General features: G+C 31.3%; 3 protein-coding genes across 3 annotated transcripts in view; 1 reads left to right on the top strand and 2 right to left on the bottom strand.

Annotated features, from left to right (window-relative positions):
• Nucleotides 1–17: 17 nt before the first annotated feature.
• Nucleotides 18–1,254, bottom strand: LOC125811657 (uncharacterized protein At4g06744-like). The gene has a single exon (XM_049491184.1). It carries the CDS (start codon nt 1,208–1,210, stop codon nt 56–58), a length of 1,155 nt encoding a protein of 384 aa, XP_049347141.1. The 5' UTR covers nt 1,211–1,254; the 3' UTR covers nt 18–55.
• A 3,082-nt stretch (nt 1,255–4,336) lies between these two features.
• LOC125811678 (probable WRKY transcription factor 7) lies at nt 4,337–6,026 on the bottom strand. Its single transcript, XM_049491207.1, has 3 exons — nt 5,091–6,026; nt 4,859–4,984; nt 4,337–4,743 (listed from the first exon to the last, which is right to left on the bottom strand). Exons 1-3 carry the CDS (start codon nt 5,864–5,866, stop codon nt 4,581–4,583), a joined length of 1,065 nt encoding a protein of 354 aa, XP_049347164.1. The 5' UTR covers nt 5,867–6,026; the 3' UTR covers nt 4,337–4,580.
• Nucleotides 6,027–6,140: 114 nt separating this feature from the next.
• Nucleotides 6,141–21,356, top strand: part of LOC125811425 (WD40 repeat-containing protein HOS15-like) — a 286,140-nt gene continuing 270,924 nt past the window's right edge. The window contains exon 1 of the mRNA XM_049490908.1: nt 6,141–6,144. The gene's annotated coding sequence lies outside the window, so the exon portion shown is untranslated. The remainder of the gene's footprint in view (nt 6,145–21,356) is intronic.

Here is a 21,356-nt window from a genome sequence, read left to right on the forward strand (position 1 = left end):
GAGCTTTTCCCGAACCATGCTAACACAGAATGCTTTGTACACCGTGTTGCCCTTACTAAGGAGCCAATTCAGGGAGATCCAGAGGAGGTGTTTTGAAATTTGAAAGCCAACAAGGAATATAAGTATATGTAGCCATATGAGGACAGTACCTTGGGTAAGCAAAAAATGCAACACATTCAGCTATTGATCTTTGAAATGGAAAACCAGGAATACAATTATTCCTCAAATCAAGCACTCCATTTTCTATCAATCTCAAACAAATTGGCCCAAATCCTGTGAAATAGTTATCGGATAACGATAAATTTGCCAAATTCCCCAGGGCACAAATCACATCAGGCACTATCCCATACATCTGATTTCTAGCAAAATTCAACATTTCTACATTTTCCAAACACCCTAATGAGAATGGAAGTGGACCGGTGAGTCTATTATTGCCAGCATCGAAGACTATTGCTTCGTTTAAGAATCCTATCTCGTAAGGAAGACATCCACTTAACAAGTTGTTAAGCAGCAAAATCTCAGACAAACTCGACAAGATTTTGGAAATACTATGTGGGATAGGACCGAAAAATCTGTTGTTAGCTAAAGTAAGATATGTGACATGGCTGGTCGCGATGTTATCAGGAAGCATCTGCATGAAATTGTTGTTGTTGATGAAGAGTGCGTCTAATTGATCTTTAGTGAACAGTTGAGGTGGGACTGATCCAGTGAAAGAATTGAATCTTATATCCAATATATTTAAGCTATTCATGCCCAAAATTGGACTAGGAAATGGCCCGAAAAATTGGTTGTTACTAATATCAAGTTCATAGAGATAAGGAAGATTCACGATTTTTGGAGACAGAGTCCCACCAAAATTGTTTGAATTAGCATGAAAAATAGCTATATCAGGAAGCTGATCAAGGAAGCCATCAAGTGTCAACGCGCTAAGTTGAAAGCCATTGAAATCAATAGAAGCAAGAGCAATTGCTGAATTGTTGTCTGGAGGACTTTCACAATAAAAACCAGTATAATTACATATGTTTGGACCAACCCAAGTTTTTGTAATACCTAGAGGATCAGCAGAGATGATATTCTTGAATTTTTGTATAATGGGGTATACTATAGCAAGCCTTTGATCTGCAAAAATCAATTGGTTCTGTCCCTTTAGTGGTTGTGCTGTTGTGACACTGAAGAAAAATATTAGAAATTTGATAGTACTATTCATCATTTCTCAAAACTAAGAAAATGAAAACAGAGAACAAACCAACAGATCATCAAATACTATATAGTCTTAATAAATTACTTTTTCTGTCATCAGTGACGGAACCAGAATTTTCACTAATAGGGTTCAGAATATAAAAAGGTAAACACACAGAAAAACTTTATTTTTCTAAATTTTCTTAGAACAACTTGATTAACCAACCAATACTGAGTGTTTTTTTTAAAATTGAGACCGTGCAAAAAGAAGCAACAATGAATGGATCACTATTTTGGTTGTGGCGAGGGACCATAATGCTTTTCATTATTAAATCTTGCACATAAAGATGTCATGTTACCTTTTTGACATTTTTGGTTATCTGTTTGGCCACTAGTACTAGATTTCAATATTTAGTAAAATCTTTTGTACTAAATACTAACTCGAACGCCTGTAATCCAGTCAATATTTGTTCCTGTAAGGCTGTAACTATCAGCTTTTGTTGCAACCCACCCAGTCTACTAGAAGAGGCGAAGTCGAGATTTAAACTGAATTTGTCGTTGAACTCATAGCTCGTTTTAGTTATTGATTCAGTAATAAAATATCTACGTATGTTCATTGAATTTCCTAATATAAACTACTGCATTCATCTGAACCTATTTTTCATGAGAATCAATAACTAATCATATGGTCTGCTTTGTCATTCTACATTTTTTGGATTAGAAGGACTTGGTGATATATATGAGATAATCAATTAAGAAGGCTTTTTTGTGTGTGATTTGTGATCCACTTTAATCAAATTCCATACAGAGATAATGGGCCTTGAATTTCTGTTTTAAACTATGGGCCTAAGAATCCTTATGATGAGCAACTGAATCTGCTGATAGGCCCATTGGCAATAATAGTTATTAATTCTTCGAGTATAAACTAGTTTAGCTCACTTGTATGAATCTGTTGTGGGCTAATTTATTCAAATAGATCAAAGCAATGACAAAGTGTTGAATTAAGGTAGAAGAGTTTGGTTAATAAATTGACTAGGCCAATTGCAAGACTGTAAGAATTTGTGCTTATGTACCAGGGCATAGCTACGTTGAACGTTGATTAATTGAACTCTTTATTGAAAAAAATAATACAATGTATACGGGTCAAGTATCCTCATTGATAAAATTTCTGACTTCGTCGTTGTGTGGCGAAGTAGTCAAATTTTGAAAATTACAATGTAGCAAACGACCAAATATTTGAATTCCTTTTATGGTTATATAAAGAAATTGACCCATCGCCAGTTCCGACAATGAAAGAGGACACCACTAAAGCCCAAATTTGACCAACCAACGTACCAATACTGTTCTCATTCTGACTCTCAAATTTTCAATATTAACTTTCACTTTCACACATTCTTGTTAGGATTAACTTATAACCTAAGAAAAAAAATTATCTTACGTTATTAAAAATATTTTATATATAGTTCAAGTCTTCATGGTTTCATGTAGTCAAATACTCAAATTTTGACTAAATCAAATAATAATTGATTACTGAGTTGCGTATTTTATTTTATGTGCTTGGTATGTCTAGTATGACGATCAGTGTAGGCTCAACCAAATGAAAGGGTCCATCATTAACTTTAAAATATTTTTTGGACTTAAAAACATCTAGAATTAACTAATTCAAACAATTAAAACCTAGATGACTTTTATCTTTTAATTTTGAACATAATTTGAGAAAAGTCATATAAAAATCCAAGAATATAGCATAGGATACCAAATAGTACCATGTAAAGGAGGGTTCTCGTAATTTGACCAGACAAAGTTATCTACTTGGGTATAGGGCACGTTCATCTCTCCACATGTGATCCATTTTCTACATCTTATTACAAAATACTATTTCTATTTTCTATTTTTTATGCTCAAATTTGTCAAAGATCCACTAAATATTTTTATAACCATATTATATTTGTTTCATATTAGTCGTTCACCTTATTAAAAATAATTATCTCAAATTACTTTAATCATTCATTCATTTTTATTTGTCCAATATACTAAAAATAGTCATCCGCTTTACTTGAAAATACAAAAGATAATTTATCATTTTGTATCTATTTTAATTAAGAATGTCTCAAGTCAAACATAAACGAGTAAATATAAACGAAGGGAGTACTCCTCAATTACCAAACCAATATAAGTTTAATTAAAAAATATCCGTTTTACCCCAACAATTTTTTTTGGAAGCCTACACAATTTTATAAGTTCCAAAAGTTTCCTTCTCAAAGGAGTATATTAATTGATAAATAAAGATAAATTAGTAAAATTATCCAACAAATACTTCTTAAAATGCATATAGAGAATAAAATAGATAATTAATATGAAACGAAAAAAGAATCCAACACAATAAATCATTAATAATAAATTCTTTGTAAAGTCAATTTACTCGCATCTCAATTATTTCACAATTTTTTTTATACTTCTTTTATTCATCAGCATAAACACCAAAAAACTAGCTATCAAACAACCAAACATTTTTCTGTCTGTATTCAATTATTAGTGTTTCCATATTGACTTTGCAATATTTATACACATTAAGTTGTGCAAGTTGTGACCCACGCACACCACCCAAATCGTTATCTGTCCCTTGAGTCAATCCACAAATATTAATTTCAAAAGATTTATCTCGAACCAACATCTTCCCCTCAATTATTATTCCAAATTAGCCAAAAATAATTTATTAGACAATTAGCTGGACCATACATTTGAATAATATAATAAAAACAACACTACCTCAAAAAAGTCCAAACTGATGTAACACCCACCCATTTTCCCATTAATTATATATTTATAAAAATATATATATACTATTACTTAAAGTTTGTCAAACGTCTCACTTACGACACGTTCTTGATTAGACTAATCCCAACTTGATTAAATTCTTTAATCTTAATTCCCATTGACTAACTATTATGGTAGGAGCCAAAACTCTTTAATTTATTTTTAATTGTTTTTTTAGTGGAAGATGGAATAAGTGGACTTCCTTGCTAGAACCAACCTAACGTGTATAAATAATTAAACGTCAAATCATAAAATTAAACAAAGAAAAAAAAAATCTTCCAACATGATATGTATAGTATATTAAATTAAATTAAATTAAAAATTAAAAAAAAAAAAAAAGTACCCACTAAATTTTTGCATGATTCAATTTCCACCAAATCCACAATTTGAGCTCTCTATCTTCTTTTCAAATTTTTTCCACGCATAATCAAAAGTATTTCAACGACAAATACATAGAGAGAATAAAAATTAAACAAATATTGCCTCTTTTTTTTTTTTCTGTAGGCGTTGACCATTAGATCGACGGTGCTGATTTACTCTTCATGTTTCTAAAGAAGTTCTGAGCCGTTGATTATCATTAAAATTTAAGAAGATTCAAGAACATGAGCTCCTGGTGTTTCTGTAATGGAATGGGAATGATTGTGTTCTCCTTCATATGTAACAATCAACATCGCTGGATCATCTAATGCTCTTTCTACATGTTTTCTTGCTGGACATCCTCGTACACTGCTACATTTGTAATATCCTCTGGAAAAGTTCAAAATCAAAATCAATACGGTTGCTCGAATGATAAACACCCTTTAAATTAAATATGAAATTATGGGTTCGAATCATCAAGTAAGCGAAAAAAGTGAGGATTTACCTAGGATGAGGAGAACCCTTGATGGGTTTTTGACCATATTTTCTCCATGAATAATCATCAGGTGGAATATCAGCCATTTTCATGCTAATAGCAGGGACTCTTACTACTCTTTTGACTCTTGATTTTCTGAATAAATTATCAATAAATCAGTTAAAATTCACATAAATTTGTAAAGATCTGTATATTTATGGATTTAAAGTGATAAAAATGGAATCTTGGGGTTGATTTTTACCTTTTCTTTGGGCAGTGGCAACGGCCAGAGGACCCACCGGCGCTGCTGCACTTGAGAGCAGTATCGTCCATGGAACTACACTTTCTTTTGAATGAAGAAGTAGAAAGAGGTGGCCGGCCGGCGGATGAAACCTGAGAAAGATTTGTTATTTGAAACCCAGAAGATAAAGACTGCTGTAAGCTCTCTGTTTCCCCTGTTAACGATGACATAAACGAAGTCGCCGGCGACGGAGAAGCAAAATTGATGGTAGTTGATGCTTCTTTCCTCTCAATCGACCCATTTTTCACTAATTGAAGATGGTTATGAGGTAACGGAGGCAATCTTTGAATTGGGGTCGGACAGTAGATTTTGGTATTTGAAGTTTGGGGCTTTTCGATTTCTTCAATTTGGGGGTTCTGATTCTTAATGGGTTGTTGTAATTGTTGTGGTTTTGATGGAAGAGGAGGAGAAGGAGAACTAATTGGGCCTCGGCGGAATCTAGCATGACCAGTTCTGTTTTTATCAAGTAAAGAAATGAACTTTTTAAATTTGTTTACAGCAGCATCAGCTACAGCTTGATAATCTGCAGAAACAGAGGAATTACCCAAAGAAGAAGATGACGAATCTTGAAAATTCGGCTTTTGTTGATGTTGATTTTGATGAGATTGAGACAACAATCGAATTAATTTCTCGACGCTTTGAAGTCCGGCGGTCGCAGCTTCTTGTACGGCGGTTTCCTCCATTTTTGATGAAAAATTATCGGTTCTGTAACCACTAGTCATTAAGTCTACAGCCATGTTTAGAAAACCATAGAACAGAGAGAAGAAGAAGATTGGAAAGAGTGATGAGAGGGGTAGAAGATAATGAAGATATAGAAATAAAAAAGAGAGAGAGAAAATGGAGGAAATTCTTATTCTAATCAATGAGGGAGAGAGTCAAACTTATGATGCTCCTTTTTCTCTTTTTTCTTTTGTTTTTTTTTCTCTACTTTTATTTTGTACCTTTATATCTTAATAAATGACTTTTTTTTTTTTTTGTTTTTGACCGGATATTTGGATTTTGAAATCGAAACCTTTGATTATTAACCAAAATCAATACTATTTATAATTAACAACGAGAATTGTGGTGGATTGATAAGTATTATATTATTTTTAATTAAAAATATTAAATTTTAATATAGATATCGAACACTAAATAAAAAATCAAACAAAAAATATATATGGTTGTTAAAATTCAAAATATTTAACTAAAAAGATTTTTTCATATCTAAATCTCAAATTTAAAAGCTTTAATTTGTTATTATATCACAATCTTTATTGATCTAAATATAAATGACTAAACTTTGACCTTATAGCTTATAAAGGGGTCGTTTGTAAGTTGATTAAATTTTTATAGATATCACTAATATATAAATTAGTTATGATCTCTGCCTCAATTTATAGTATATTTTATATTTAATAAAATTTAATATTGAAATACTTATCTTATTTTTAATAGAATGATTTATAGTCATACAAATATCTATCACTTATTTTAGATCACTCCATAACTCCAAACAACATCTAAAGGATTAAGCCAATGATATGTGTCCACGTTAATTATTCATTTCTTTGTAGGAAAGAAAAAGAGGGCATTGACTATAGTATTTTTTTTAGTGAATTGGAGACCGGTTAACGGGTAAACCGGTGGAAAATGGAAGATGACGGAGGATGTAGGAGGCAGAAAGTCAAAAGGAAGTAATGAGCCGTTAGATGAATGAATGGTAAAATGAGAGTTAGGTTGGAGCCAGTGAGGTAGAGTTGACTGTTTAACATCTTTTAATGCAAAAGTCCATATGGGGTATACATAAAGTCTCTTTTATTTTTACAGGCATATGATATTTAAAACCTACTCTTATGCATTTATTTTTACTTGCTCATTATTTTAAAATGTAAAAAATACTTTTAAATTAGGTAAAATTAAATTAAAAAAATCCTTTTTTGTTCATAGTTAAGATTTAAAAAATGAGTAAATTTTAGGTTTAGCAAACATAAAAATCATATTAGCGCTATATGACTACAATTTTGTTATTTGTACTCCATAGCAAACATGATTTGTATTAATATCGTAGGCAACATTTGATAATATAAAATCGCAGACATCTAATTTGTATAAATCGCAATAATTTGTATAAATCCAGTGTTTGTGTTTATGAAAATTGTGTTTCTATACTATATGTTCTTTGTGTTAGTATATCTGCATAGAATTTGAATTCGTATACAATTTAATCGAGTTAAAATTGTTGTATTTGTATATCAAATCTCTCTCTCGCTTTATACAAACACAATTATACATCGTATTTTGTATAATTTGTGTTTGTATAAAGCGAGAAAGAAATAAATGGAAAAAAAGAACTAGACATGGGAAGATTTGTATTGTATAATTATAAGTGTGTAGGACGAAGATATATGTATTTGTATTTGTATATACATTTTTCTCTCGCTTTATACAAACGCAAACACAATTTATACATTTGTGTTTGTATAAAGTGAGAGATGCGAGAAAGAGTGGCGAGCGAGATTTCTAGGGAGAGAGGCGAATGGCAAAGTATTTGCTACGAATTAGAATTAAATAAAACTGTGGTTATAACATTTATTTTGAATTAATAGTTTGTTATTTTATACAAATTTCCCTTAAAAAATATCTTTACTACTAATAATTTAATTTTAAAATATCTTTATTATTATTAGATGGGTGAAAAATATTATTTTTTCTTTTTAAACACATCATATTCCTAATAAAAATATAACCTTGAAAATAACTTTATTTTTGTTATCTTTCTTTTAAAATCATTTTAACTAACATAAATGTAGGAAGTAATTTTTTTTCTTTCTTATTATCATTTTATCAATCAAAACATAATAACTTTATGTACTTTTTCAACTGATACTATATGTCATATATATAAAATATTTTTATTTTTTGATTATTTTTAAATTGAAGTAGGATAAACATTTTCTTATAAAAAGATTCTGATTAATAAAAAGAATGTCTTTAGAAAGAAAGAAAAAACATATTTATTTAAAACATATATTTTTGAACCAAATCATCGAGGACAGGGACATTTTAAAACCAAACTACTAACTAAGACATATTTATTCAATTTCATATAATTTATGGATATTTTTATACCCCTTTCCGTATTCATCATACTAAAAAATATGTTCTTCTCATTATTTCTCAAGACCCATAATCAAACATCAACAAATAAATTCATTAAATATATGTTTGATCAAATAATATCAAATAGATTGTAATACAATAAGTATTTTTTTTAGCATATACATATTCATGTTATGTTTCAAAAAGTTAAGTTCGATTAAATTCATGAAAATAGGGTCATAAATGCCCCATGATTATGGTAATTAGAATAACCTTTCCCTCTATTTGAATTTTGATCATAAATATGCCTGTATCATTAGTGAATTTGCTCATATTTATCCCTCAAGTCCTCAACTATGGGAAATAAAATGGCATTGTCCCCATTTCGAATTATGGAAAATAGAGTAACTTTGGCCCTCATTTGCGTTTGGTCCTAAAATATAACCTTATCATTAGTAGATTGACTTAGATTTTCTCCCTCAATACGAGAAGTTAAATAACTTTATCCTCCGTTAAAACTTTATCTTAAGCATACTCTTATCATTAGTAAATTTACGTTTTAAACTATTTAAAAATGAAGAAATCTCGATCAATCAATACTTACAAGTCTTTTAGGACCTATTGGTGTCTTGTTATGCTCAGTCTTCGTCAACTTGAAATTAAAACCACACAAAATCACAGTATAGCTAGCTAGATCACAGCTCACATGGGATTCTTTTTTCTTCTTTCCCTTTTGTATCTTTGGGTGACTTTCGTTTTTTGTACTCTTGTTAAAATTTCCTCTTGTGAGTTTTGACAAAATATAAAACAGAATATTAAAAAATATATTTAAAAAATAATTATTGTCTTACACCAAATGAACATTGTAGGACCCTTAACGAGTAGACACAATATTCTCAAATCTACTTGGGGATAATTTCAACAAATTGTACAAATTGTCAACAATTGAAAGACATAATTTCTTGTTAGATTTTGCGTATACTATCTTTATTTTAGTTAGAGTAACTTTTTTTTTTCTTTCTTTAATTGGTCAAGTTGATCTTTTTGTTAATAAAATAATTGTTGTAGTTCAAACCTAGGAATCATTGGGGGTTTAAATTGTCTTTAAAAAGAAAGAAAAAGCAAAAAAATGAGTGATGTAATAATAATGTAACGTATATCGAGGAGAAGAAAATGGATTTTAAAACGGAAAAAGAAAAGTAAAAGTTGACAAAGGTGAAGATATTGGGAGGGGTGTTGTACAAGTAGTTGGGTGGATTGTCAACTTTCAAGTTGAAAATAAAGGACAATTTGAAATTCAAAGTAGTATTTGAATGTGAGTTTTACTTAGATAAATTTTTAAAATTGTTACTAAAAGTCATTATTTAATTTGAAATACTTATAAACCATAGTAGTCCGTTGAACTATAATCATCAATCGAGAGCATCGTAATAATATAGACTAATTCTTTAACCTTAATGGATTTCACATCGATCATTTGATATTCTTATAAATGTTATTTTTATCAATATTTCAAAAAACTAATGACCAAATCATTGTAAATAAATATAAAAAAATATTATTTGTAGCCAATAGGTATCATATTTTTTCGTTTTCCATTTTGTATTTGATATTTATTTTAGAATTTGACTAATGATCAGATTCATGCTAGTATTGCGTAAAGTTCAGTAAATCACATGAAAGACTGGAAGTGTTTTTATTAGAATTTTTTCTATTCCTAAAATACTCAAACCCGAAATCACTAGGTGAAAATAACAAACACCCCCGTATTCTACTCATCTCATAGTAGTGCAAAAGAACCTAAATTGTTACAAGATTAACCAAAATTTCACTCCATCAAAAAAAGCCATAAAATAAAGCAATGAAGCATTGACTTTGAAGCTGGATCCCACTTTATGTTGGCTTGCTTATTAAGAGTTGAGGTTTCAATAATTATGAGCGCACTTTTACACTCCAAAACATTTCTTCAAAGTCAATCTACTTCTTCTTTTTTTGGTTGAGAAATGCTTTTCTGTCGTAGGTTTCTTCTTCTCAATCCAAAAGGATTTATTTTACCGAAAGTAAAAGTTTATCTTTTCTCTCAAACTTAGGTTATCGATAAACAACTAATAAATGGAAGTAGGTCAATTTACACACACTTTAACTATTTTATTTGATATTTACGTTACCTTTCGTTAACACAATCTTATATCATCTCTCTAGTTTGCAAATATGGACTTCTTTTAACACACATGAAAAAGTATTACTTCTGTTGTTTCAATCTATATGGCGTTGTTCCATTGAATACAAAATTTAAATAAAATAAAACAGTACTTTTTGATCCAAAATGTGTCCATGAATCATCCCATTGAGAATTAAAATTATTTTTAAATAAAAAAGTATGACATTATTCAAAGAAAGGTTAAAAAGAAAAATTCAACACATAAATTGAGATGAAAAAAAATAAATAGTAGATAAAATAAAAAAGGATGGCACAACTAGTTGGAGTATGACAGGGTAAAAAAACGACGACAAATTGGAATTCGACAAATTAACATTTAACCAAAATATGAAGTCATTGACTGAGAATAAATTAACCTAAATGGACAGTAATTGTTAACCTAATTACTTAAATGTATATCTACGGTATGAAAATATAGGTCTCGAGACTCGAATTCGAGCTTTGAGTATAATTTTTTTTGGATAAAAAGTGTTATCCTTAAATGAGGTCCTAGTTAGACTCCAATATAGATATCGAACACCAAATAGAAAATCAAAAAATATCTACGGTATGAAAAGGACCAGGGCAAATATTGAGTGGTCAAAACACTCCAATGAATTAAGTCGTTTCATATTTTGGAAACTTCTATGACTTTTCATTAGTATTTGGAGTTCACAATAATTTTAAACGAGTCAAATCCGCGTAAACGTAAAAAAAATCCTACTTCCTAGCACAAATATGTATTTTTTAGTGCTTCCATTTTATTTCATCAAAAATATATATATATTTTAAAAAGACTTGGGGTTTTGATGATTGTGACAAGGTTAAAGATGCCAAAAAAAACGTGTTTGAGAAATTTGCAGATTATAGAATTTATGGTTTCACATATAGTATAGGTCGTAATTATTTTAATATCTGACTTGTTTTGGGGTTGAAATACATAGAGGTTAGTTTTATAAATTGTAAGTAAGAAAGATATTAATGTAATAAGTTTAGCTTCAGTGGATGTAGAATTTTTGTTATGTGTTTATCTGAACTCAAAAATTTGTATTCGACATATAGATTTATATTAAATTTTTTAATGAATATAAGGTTTTGATTCATAACTACAACAATACAATAAATTTATTACTAAAAATCTTTATAATTAAAACCATAAATTTGTCTCTAGCCCCGCATATATAAGAAATTAGGTCATGTTAATATTAAAATCTCTCATATATCCTTGAGAGTGGAATATTAGCATGACCTTTAATTTAACATCATCAGAAATAAATTTTTCACTTATTTCAAATGTTTAAAAACTAATTACAGAGGTGATTTCAGTTTTTGCATAAAGAAACTTTTCTCTAGAGTTGTTTGGTTGAGGAAATAATTGAATTTTTTTTTCAAAATGGTTGTTAAACTCGAAATAATAGTAATAAATAAATAAAAAGTCATAATGGTGTATTATTAATGGGTGGAAATATTGTTAGTTGACCATTTTTTAATCCCCATGTTTGAAAACTAGCCATTGTCCATTTATTATTGAGATTTGTGGAACTAATCACGCATTTATCTGTCGTCATAGTTTGGATAAATTTGAGGAATGACATAGTTTTAATATGAAATTATAATCTATCCCTCTTTCGTTTGTAATTATATTAATCCCTTAAAAAGTAACACAAACCGGATACATAATATGTAGCTCGAATACATTAAAGAGTATCTCAGATACTTTATAACATAAACCGGATACATATGTAGCTCGGTACATTAAAAACTAGCTCGGACACATAATATGTAGCTCAGATACATTATAAAATAAATTGGATAAATAATATATAGCTCGGATACATTAATATGTAGCTTAGCTCAGATACATTAAAGAAATAAAAGATTTTAGAGGTTTTTAGAAATGAAGGAGATATTGGAAATAAAGGAAACATAAAACGTATATTTCATTAATTTTTCCTAAAATTTATTCCTAGGAAGGATTATAGGCCAAAAACATCCAATCAACCAATCTCACGAATCAAGGAAGCCTAAGTCGAGATAAAGAAGCACGTAAATTAAGGAAACCACTAACACTCGTTTAGTAGACATCAACCCGAGTGTAAAGCCTCTTTAGAAATAAAGGTGAGCCTATTACACTAGCTGATATCAATAGAATTTGAAACTCCTTACTCCATAATAATTGATTATCTTATTTATCGGGAGAAAAATAATTATCCGTAAAATTTACCCTATTAATGGTGGTTTGGGTTGGCCTACTTGTGTTTTGTAAGTCAATATCAACCAAACTAGTTCTAGCTGACCCAAATTGTACCAAATTGTCAAAACCTGGATCTTGGATAAAAAGTTTGGTATCCTACAATAAGTTGAAATGGGTCACCCACATTATCTCAAATCTTTCAATGTTAGTTATTTTAGTTACTACAACTTATAAGCTTTTTTTTAACCCCTTGATATCAATAGCGTTTTCACTCATCTCCAACGTAGGTGACTCAAACATTCAGTTAACGAGTGGATGATAAAGATACTCAACCACTTGAGCTAGCCCTAACTTGTGAGCTTTGAGGTATATAGATTATCGATTTGTGCTTTAATATACCGAAAAGTGTAAAACATAACTATAGTTGGTTGTACTATAATTAAGATTTAACTCTTAGCTTGATAATTATATTCAAGTAAATAAGGATGACAATTGGGCGAGTGAGACTGATTGAGACTTAACCCCTGAATTTTAACTGATCCTGCCCTGCATAATTGAATTTACTCCCAACACTTTAATTTCAATTGAGGTGAATAAAATAAAATGAAAGAGACAAACGTGCATATACTAATACAAATTCTGGTTTTTTTCTTCCTTGGGTTGACATGAAGCATAGATTAAAAAAAAAAACACGTGTGTATATAATTTAAATGTCTAAAAATAGAATATAAAACAAATAGGAGACGTGAAAAGCATTACATTGGTCAAAATTGTAATAGGAAGTTGACTTTCTTAGAGGTATTATATTACATATTTCTCATTAAGAAAAAAAAAGGATGCGCATATTTAAGCAAGCATAATTCTATGTCAAACACCTCTTTGTAGATCAATAAGCCAATAAGAAATGAGAGGCCATATTGTTATATTTTAACGATTTAATCAATGCTTATTGTTTAGTTTTAGAAACAAAATAATCATGGGAAGACTATTTTGGTAAAGATCTATCACATAAAAATTACGGAGCTGAACCATTCAATCATCTAGTTTACAAAATATGTACAAAGTGTATAGCTTCTGTATACTTAAAACTATATTTGCGTATACTATACACATAATATGCATACCTATAATATATATGTTGTGTATATTTCGATCATATTGATAAACTATGAACGATATATAACCGTAACTTTCTCCGAAAGAAAATGGTGAGACAGCCAGAAAGCTGCGAATTGGCCTGGCCTTTCGATCATTTGGGCCCATTAAACTTGCCCAAGTGGAGCTTTCATGGGCCCATCTATCTATATTATGGACTTATCGAAAAGCCCATCTCTTGACTGAGCTTTGGGCCCCATATGTTCACTATGGGCTAGCGAACTCACGTCTAAGAGCCAAAGATGTTATTTGGGCTTACCGATAAATCCATGATATATATAGATGGGCTTTTCGATAAGTCCATAATATCGATAATTGTTATGATTTTCGAAATTTAAACTTTTAAAAAGTGAATATATGACAGTGTCATTGCTATTGTCCGAGATGAAGTTTTACATTTTTTAGTTTGAAATTCATGAGATCGTCAGGATTTTTTTTCACTTATAAAAACAGCTTTTTCTTAAAATGATTTTTGAATCGATGGTGTTTTACATGATTTGGAAAATAGATATTTTTAGAATTTTTCTTTAATCAAATAGATGAGTTAGTGTGATTAATTGATGAACAACTTTCACATATAACATACATAAAAATCATATTTGTATGTTATAGCTATAGTTTGCATAATTGCGCTCCATAGCAAATTTTATGTTTGCTATGGAGCTTTTGATTTGTATAATTCGCTACATACATCCAATTTTATACAAATTGTTCAGTTTTGTATAAATTCATTTATACATTGTAATTTGTATAATAAAATCTGTATTTGTATAATTATAAGTGTATAAAACGAAAATATATGTATTTGTATTTGTATATACACTTTGGTCTCGCTTTATACAAACACAAACACATTTTATACATTTGTATACCAAATCAGATGACAAAAAAAGGGATGTTTACTGCGAATTACAAATAAAATAAACTATGACTATAACATTTAATTTGAATTAACAGTTTGATATTTCATACATTTTCCCTTGATTGATTACTTCCACTGCGTAATAATATAAACTCAATATATTGTCAGGTTGTTAGTTTTAATATGTGAAAATGGTCAAATGAACCCCCAATCTATTAGTCAATTCTCAACTACACACTTATATTTTACGGGGGTCCTATTACCCCCTAAACATTTTAAAAGTGGAATATATTGCCCCTTAAAAGGTCACACCCATATTTATGGTAAGCAATGTGTTGCACGCGCGGTGCCACGTAACATATATGGTACTTTTTTTATATAAAAAATAGAATTTTTTTTTTCTTTATTCTATTTCCCTTCTATGTTTTTTCTTTTCTTTTTCAGCCGGTTTCTTATTTTCTTTTTCCTTTTTCTATCCTTTTCTTTGACTAAAAATTTTCTGCCATTGAAGTGGAAACTCCAAGTTCCATCTGTAACTTCAAAATTTTTAGTTTCTTAATCTAAGTTCCCAATTTTCTTATACAACTATTTCAACATGCAATATTTGGACCTTTTTCAAAATTAATTTGTGGGTCTCATACCATTGGATATTCATCGGCTTCAAAAACTTCAATATCTTGATTTTGTGGAGCAATTTTATCAGAGATATCCGTCGCCAACCGAAAATTTGATGGAGCTATAGATCTTATATATGCATATGAACTTTATTTTTCCGGTAAAACACAATAACATAGCCAATCTTGAATATCTAGGTTTGGTATTTAATGGGTTTCTCTAATGAGAATATTATTGGAGTGTGGAAAGATTAAAAAAAAAGAATGAAATATGAATTTAATTGGTGAAATCCTTAAAAGTTTGCCAACTATCGAAGTCTTGAGCATATTGATTTGGCTTACAATAATCTAAAAGGAGAAATTTTATTTGGGTTGTTCATGTTAAAGAATTTGATGTTGATATACTTATATAGTAATCAACTTTTGGATCTGATTCGGATCTGGATTTCTTCAATTTTGTGTGTTGTTGTAGTTGAAGTAGTAAAAAATTAGTTGTAAAAGATACTAATTTTGACCTTGATGCTTTGTTAGTTTTATTTACTCAACTGGGTTTTCTCTATATTTTTAAATTTCGTGTTGTGCTTGAACTTATGAACACTTGGCTATGGAAAAGTGTTTATTTTTAATTGGCAGAATGGTCTGGTGGACCTTTGTACTTGTATCTGTTTGTATTGTGAACCCTTTTACTTACCCTTTTGTCATCTGGACCCCTGAACCCATCCAAACCCAACATTTTAAACACTTTTTTTGATGTGGAAAGACTCCACATAGAGCGTGTGATACACACAAGGTAAGAGCGTGAGAAGCCTTAAAAAGGCACTAACGGTAAGATTTTGACCTTTAAAGGCCATCTTTCTTCTTTATTTTCACTCAAACACCATTGCTGGACAAATTTGAGCTTTTTTCTCCTCTTTTTCTCGATTTTGTCTCTTCAAATTTTTTTCTCTTTTATTTTTGATGCCTTTATTTTTTCCTTCGATCTACTCATCTTTTTTTTGTGTGTGATTCTATTGTATTTTTGTTTCATCTTTTTTTTGTGTGTGGTTCTATTGTATTTTTGTTGGTTGGATTTTGTTGGTCTTCACAATGACGGTTCGATGTTGCTACTGTGGAATATATGCTGAACTAAAGACATCAAGAACACCAACTAATCCTGGAAGAATGTTTTGGGGTTGCCAAAAATATTCATCCGGTAATGGGTGTGGATTCTTCCGATGGGCTGATGCAAGTGATTCAACATGCCAAGAACAATACAACATTAAGAATCCATCAACGAGTTCAGGGCAAAGAAGACAAGGAAGACATAGAAGACAATGAAGGCAAGGAAGACAAGGATCAAACACTAGTATTGATATCACTGTTATTGTGATTGTTGTTATTTGGTTTGTAGCCGTTATTTTTAAGATATATTAATTTGTACTAGGTGTTATTTGATAATGAAATGGACTGCATTTGCTTCAGAAATCTAAATAGCAACTTCATTCAAACACAAATTCATACAGAAAAAACAAAGTCTTCCTAATAGCAACATAACACAAATTCATGTAGGCGCCATTCATATACAAAAACAAAGTCTTCCTAATAGCATAACCAAAACAATTGGGATCAAGTCATTAATAAAAATAAATATGTTGGGTTCAAGTCATTAAGCTAAACCAAGTGAAATCTAATGTGTGCCTTGAGTGATTGGTGTGCCTTGTGTGACGACCCTAAAAACGAACTAGTGAAACTAGAGCCTCACATGTGAGTTTGGAGTTGGGAACTTGATGAAGTGATGAGAAATGACCGTGACGTCCGGAAACTAGTCATTTGAACTAGTGAGTTGTAAGGATCAACTTTAAATGGTCATATCTTTTAGCTCAAAATGAATTAGGTGGACCTTTACCTATCCAATTAAAGGTCTCTGAGTCCTTTTTCTAACGCCACCGAGTTTGCCCAATTTCGACCTTGGAGTAAAAAGTTATTCCCGAAATATGAAGCACTGTCAGGCTGCAGCAAAGGGCGAACTAAGACGGGAAGGGGCACAATTTTTAAGTCAAGACTTTATGAGTCCTTAGCCCTTTTCCAAAATTGACCCTATGCTATTCTTTTCCTTTCCTAGCAACTATAAGACCTTTTTATGACCCAATTCCTTTCATTTAATTCACTCCTCTTAGAATTTCCAAAATCATTCCCTCTCTCAAATATTTCTCTCTAACTCAAGAAAGAAGAGGAGTTGGAGCCAGGGTTGAAGATTTCGAGTGCTTCTTCTTCAATTTTCGTGGGTTTTCAACTTAGAGGTATGGGGATCCTTATCCTTGATTATTCTTTCTTTCAAGGAACCGTTTTCAAGGTTTTTTAAATACACACAAAAACCTATTTCGATTCTAGCATGGGTTCTTGCATAAAAAGGTTTTAAATGATGATTTATATGGTTATTAATGATTATTAATGGTTTTTAGAAAGAAATCCCCATGAACCCATGTCTTCTCAAATTCTCTAAATTTGGCCTAAAGTGGGTGTATTGATTTTGTGTAATTGATGGACGATTATTGTGTAGATTGTTATGGACTGTTCATATATGTATTTATCTATGTGGAATTGTTAAGAATTGTTAGTGAATTGAAGGATGTGGGATGTTAGCCTTGAATGGGCAAAATTGTAAATTGGTCTTCATGTTGATTATTGGCTTATGCTTAGCTTAGCTTGTATAGTTGAATGTTGTTATTATCATTGTTATTGTATTGTTAATTGTTGGAATATGAGGATGATGAAGATAGCCATGGAAAGAGGGTAAGTTGATCAAACTTGATAAATATTGTATAATTGGCATGTAATTAAGTATTGTGGCTTATGGCTTTTGAAAAGGGTGGTAAGATGGCTTGATCCTTAGTATTAATATAATTGTTATTGGTTGGTTTGATCCACCTTTGGTGGAGGTGGTTATTTGTTGTATTATTGTGAATTGAGGCCATGAAGGGCATTATGTGAATGTTATTATATTGTTGTATTATTATACACACATGAGGCTATATGTAAAGTCCTATTTGAAGCTATATGTAAAGTTTTATGTGAAACTATATGTGAAGGTATGATGTGAATGAGTTTTATGTGAAGCTATATGTGAAGGTATGAAGTGAATGAGTTTTATATGAAGCTATATGTGAAGGTATGATGTGAATGAGTTTTATGTGATCTTGTGATGATCCTATGTAAAGTGGATAGCATTGTGAGTTAAAGTATGATTTCTCATGATATATATATGAAATGATGTTGGATTATGAAGTATCTTTAAATGAAAATGTTGTGACTTGGTTGGTAGACTAAAGTGTCCCTCCTTGTTACTTAAAGTCTTGAATGCATGAATGTGTGAAATAGGCAGAACTAAGAAATGGTACCCTTTCTATAAATGCTAAAAGAGGAATTCTAGGCCAAGACTTGAATCGACAATATTAAGAAATTGTGCCATTTCATAAGTCTAGCTTTCCTAAGTAAATGTATAACCTTGAAGGATGGGCCTTAGGGCGAAATTCCCTTCTTGAGTGAGATGATAGACTTAGAGATGGATGGAGCCGGAACGGCATGATAATCCTTATCTAAGAAAGTCAAATGAGCTATCCTTATGAACCTTGATTGGCCATGACTAAGACATGGGGACTTTCTTGGGAAGAGGTACTATGAGTTGGTTGAACTAGAAAAGGAACCCTCTCTAAGTACATATGTCATTGAATACTCTATGGGAAATAAGGCTAGCACCGAGTGGATGTGGTTAGGAAGGTGGCCTAGTTGAGTATGAGATTATGCACAATGAACTTCTTTGGACATCTCCTAAACCATGTGCCTACATGGGTTGCTTACTAGTTCTACCTTTGGCAAATAGAACAACCTCCACGGAGTAGGATAAACTCCGGATTTCATACCTAGCTAGTATGGTCTATGTCGGTTATGCCTATTCCCATAATGTGGAATGTGCACTCTAGTTATTGGATAGGTTCTACAATGTGTAGGTAGTAGTATGAGATGCTATCTACACATGGCACGAGTAGGCTTTGAAGATACTAAAGTGAGTTTCCTAAGTCTAAGGACTATTATGTGAAAGTCCCCTTATGTGCTTGAATGTCTCCAAATATGGTTTCTTAAAGAATGTTGGCCTATTGATGTTATGTTGTAAATGAAATGTCCTTATCTAAGGTAATCTTGGGGAACACTTAAGTGTTGTTGAAGAGGTTGTATGGGCAGTCACTTCTTGTCTCACTCAAGTATGTCTTAAGGTTATATTAGGTAGAGGTCCTATGGTAATGAAATGACATGTGTTCTTTTAAAGTTAAGCATGAGTTGTATATGGACATATGTTGAGTATATGTATGGTTGGCTATGGTCTTATATGTTAATGTTGACTTGCATTATGTCTCTTATACTTGTAAATGAAAGGTTTTATCAAATGATATGAAAGCATTTACTTCCTTGAAAATGTCTTTTTTGGCATGTTTTTGCATGGTCTCCATACTTAGTACTTAATTGTGCTAACCCTTTTCTTTTCATTTTTGGACTAAAGTGTAGGGATTTGGAGATGATGACATGTCATGGCTATTTGATAGGTTTCTAAGTGTTGAAGATGAAGACTTGGTGAGTCCTCATAGATTCGAGGACAATACCCAATATGTTCTTTTATGTCTTTTTAGTATTGTTTAAGTTGTGTACAGGATTAGTCCCGAATTTTGTACTCTAAAGTAGTAGATGGTTTTGAGACATCATGTATAAAGTCTAGAAAGTCTTCCGCTTGCTATATATATATATATTATTTTTTTTATGAAATGTTTTCTTGGTAAAAAAAGTTTTAAATTCCTTATGGTTTTTGTGTCTATGCGATGAATAAATGCTAAGAGGCTTGTATTAGACTTCTTCGAGGTCGAGTACGCCGGTTACAACTAGGGGGTGCTCCCGGGTCGTAACACCTTGAGTGCTTCTGTAACTCTGCTCCAGTATCTGCCTTTGAGTAATTGCAGCTCTTCCCTTCCACCTTAGTCCATTGGGTTTGTAATCAAGATCAATATTGGTATGAGTTGAACTTGACAATGTAGCACTATGTAATACCCTATCAGTATTTTCAGACTGAGAGAACAACAAAAATCTTAACTTAAAGATGAACTAATATTAATTAAAGCAATTTAATGTGTTTAAATGATAAAATGCATACACTCGCAGTTACACTGCCACCTGATCCAAATAAGAGATCATAACCAACTGTCTTTGCTTTTTTCGGTCTTGGTTTGTTATATGCAAGAGTTGCACCACCTCTCAAAGTTGTGCTAGTCTTTCTTTTTTGGCCACCTGCACAAGAAGTTGATTGTTGAGCACTAATTAGACCTGCACTTGGAGTGCAACCTGCACTTGGACATGCACTTGGACCTGCACTTGGACCTACACTTGGAGTGCAACCTGCACTTGGACATCACTTGGACCTGCACTTGGACCTGCATTTACACTTGACTGGCTTCCAGCAGTTGCAGCACTTGCAACACTTGTTCCAGCAGCAACATTTGAAGTTGCAGCACTTGTTCCAGTAACAACATTTTTCTACAAACACATTTTAAAGTCAAAAGTATAACAAGAGTAAAATTCAGTAACAAAGAGACATCAAAGCACAACTTATCAGAGTTGGACATTCTTTCTTGTTATGTCCAAAAGTCTTACACACAGAACATTTCATTTTTCTTCCCTTCCTTGTAGCCTTTCCAAACTTCTTCTTAAGTGGCTCATCACTATCTTTTCTCCTATTTTTTCATGGTCTTCCTGGCATAGCTGTAATTTCAGGTGGTTCAATGACTGGTCTATCACTTTTTAGCCACATCTTCATGTTTGTCATAGGTTGAATAAACCTATTATATGCTTTCAGGTATGTTTCCTTCTTATACCAGTGATCAACAAATGTATCAACAACCCAATCCTTATAATGAATTGTTGTAAGTGCATGGCCACAAGGAATTCCCTTTAATTGCCATGACCTACAACTACACACCTTCTTTCTTAGGTCAACAACATGTTTATATGGTGGATCATGAATCTCAAAGCCAAGATCACCGTTAAACTTTACCTCACAATTATTTGCAATTTCAGCATTTTTTCTAAGAATATCCATAGC

Source organism: Solanum verrucosum, unplaced genomic scaffold (genome assembly GCF_900185275.1).
Source record: "Solanum verrucosum unplaced genomic scaffold, falcon-dt-bn FXZP01000235.1, whole genome shotgun sequence".
NCBI lineage: Eukaryota > Viridiplantae > Streptophyta > Magnoliopsida > Solanales > Solanaceae > Solanum > Solanum verrucosum.

Excerpts from the sequence above, each read along its gene's own strand:
- LOC125811657 (XM_049491184.1), bottom strand. The coding sequence starts at position 1,210 with ATGATGAATAGTACTATCAAATTTCTAATATTTTTCTTCAGTGTCACA.
- LOC125811678 (XM_049491207.1), bottom strand. The coding sequence starts at position 5,866 with ATGGCTGTAGACTTAATGACTAGTGGTTACAGAACCGATAATTTTTCA. Across the intron at positions 4,985-5,090 it reads TGCCACTGCCCAAAGAAAAG|AAAATCAAGAGTCAAAAGAG; the intron begins GTAAAAATCAAC and ends TAATTTATTCAG. Across the intron at positions 4,744-4,858 it reads AAGGGTTCTCCTCATCCTAG|AGGATATTACAAATGTAGCA; the intron begins GTAAATCCTCAC and ends GAACTTTTCCAG.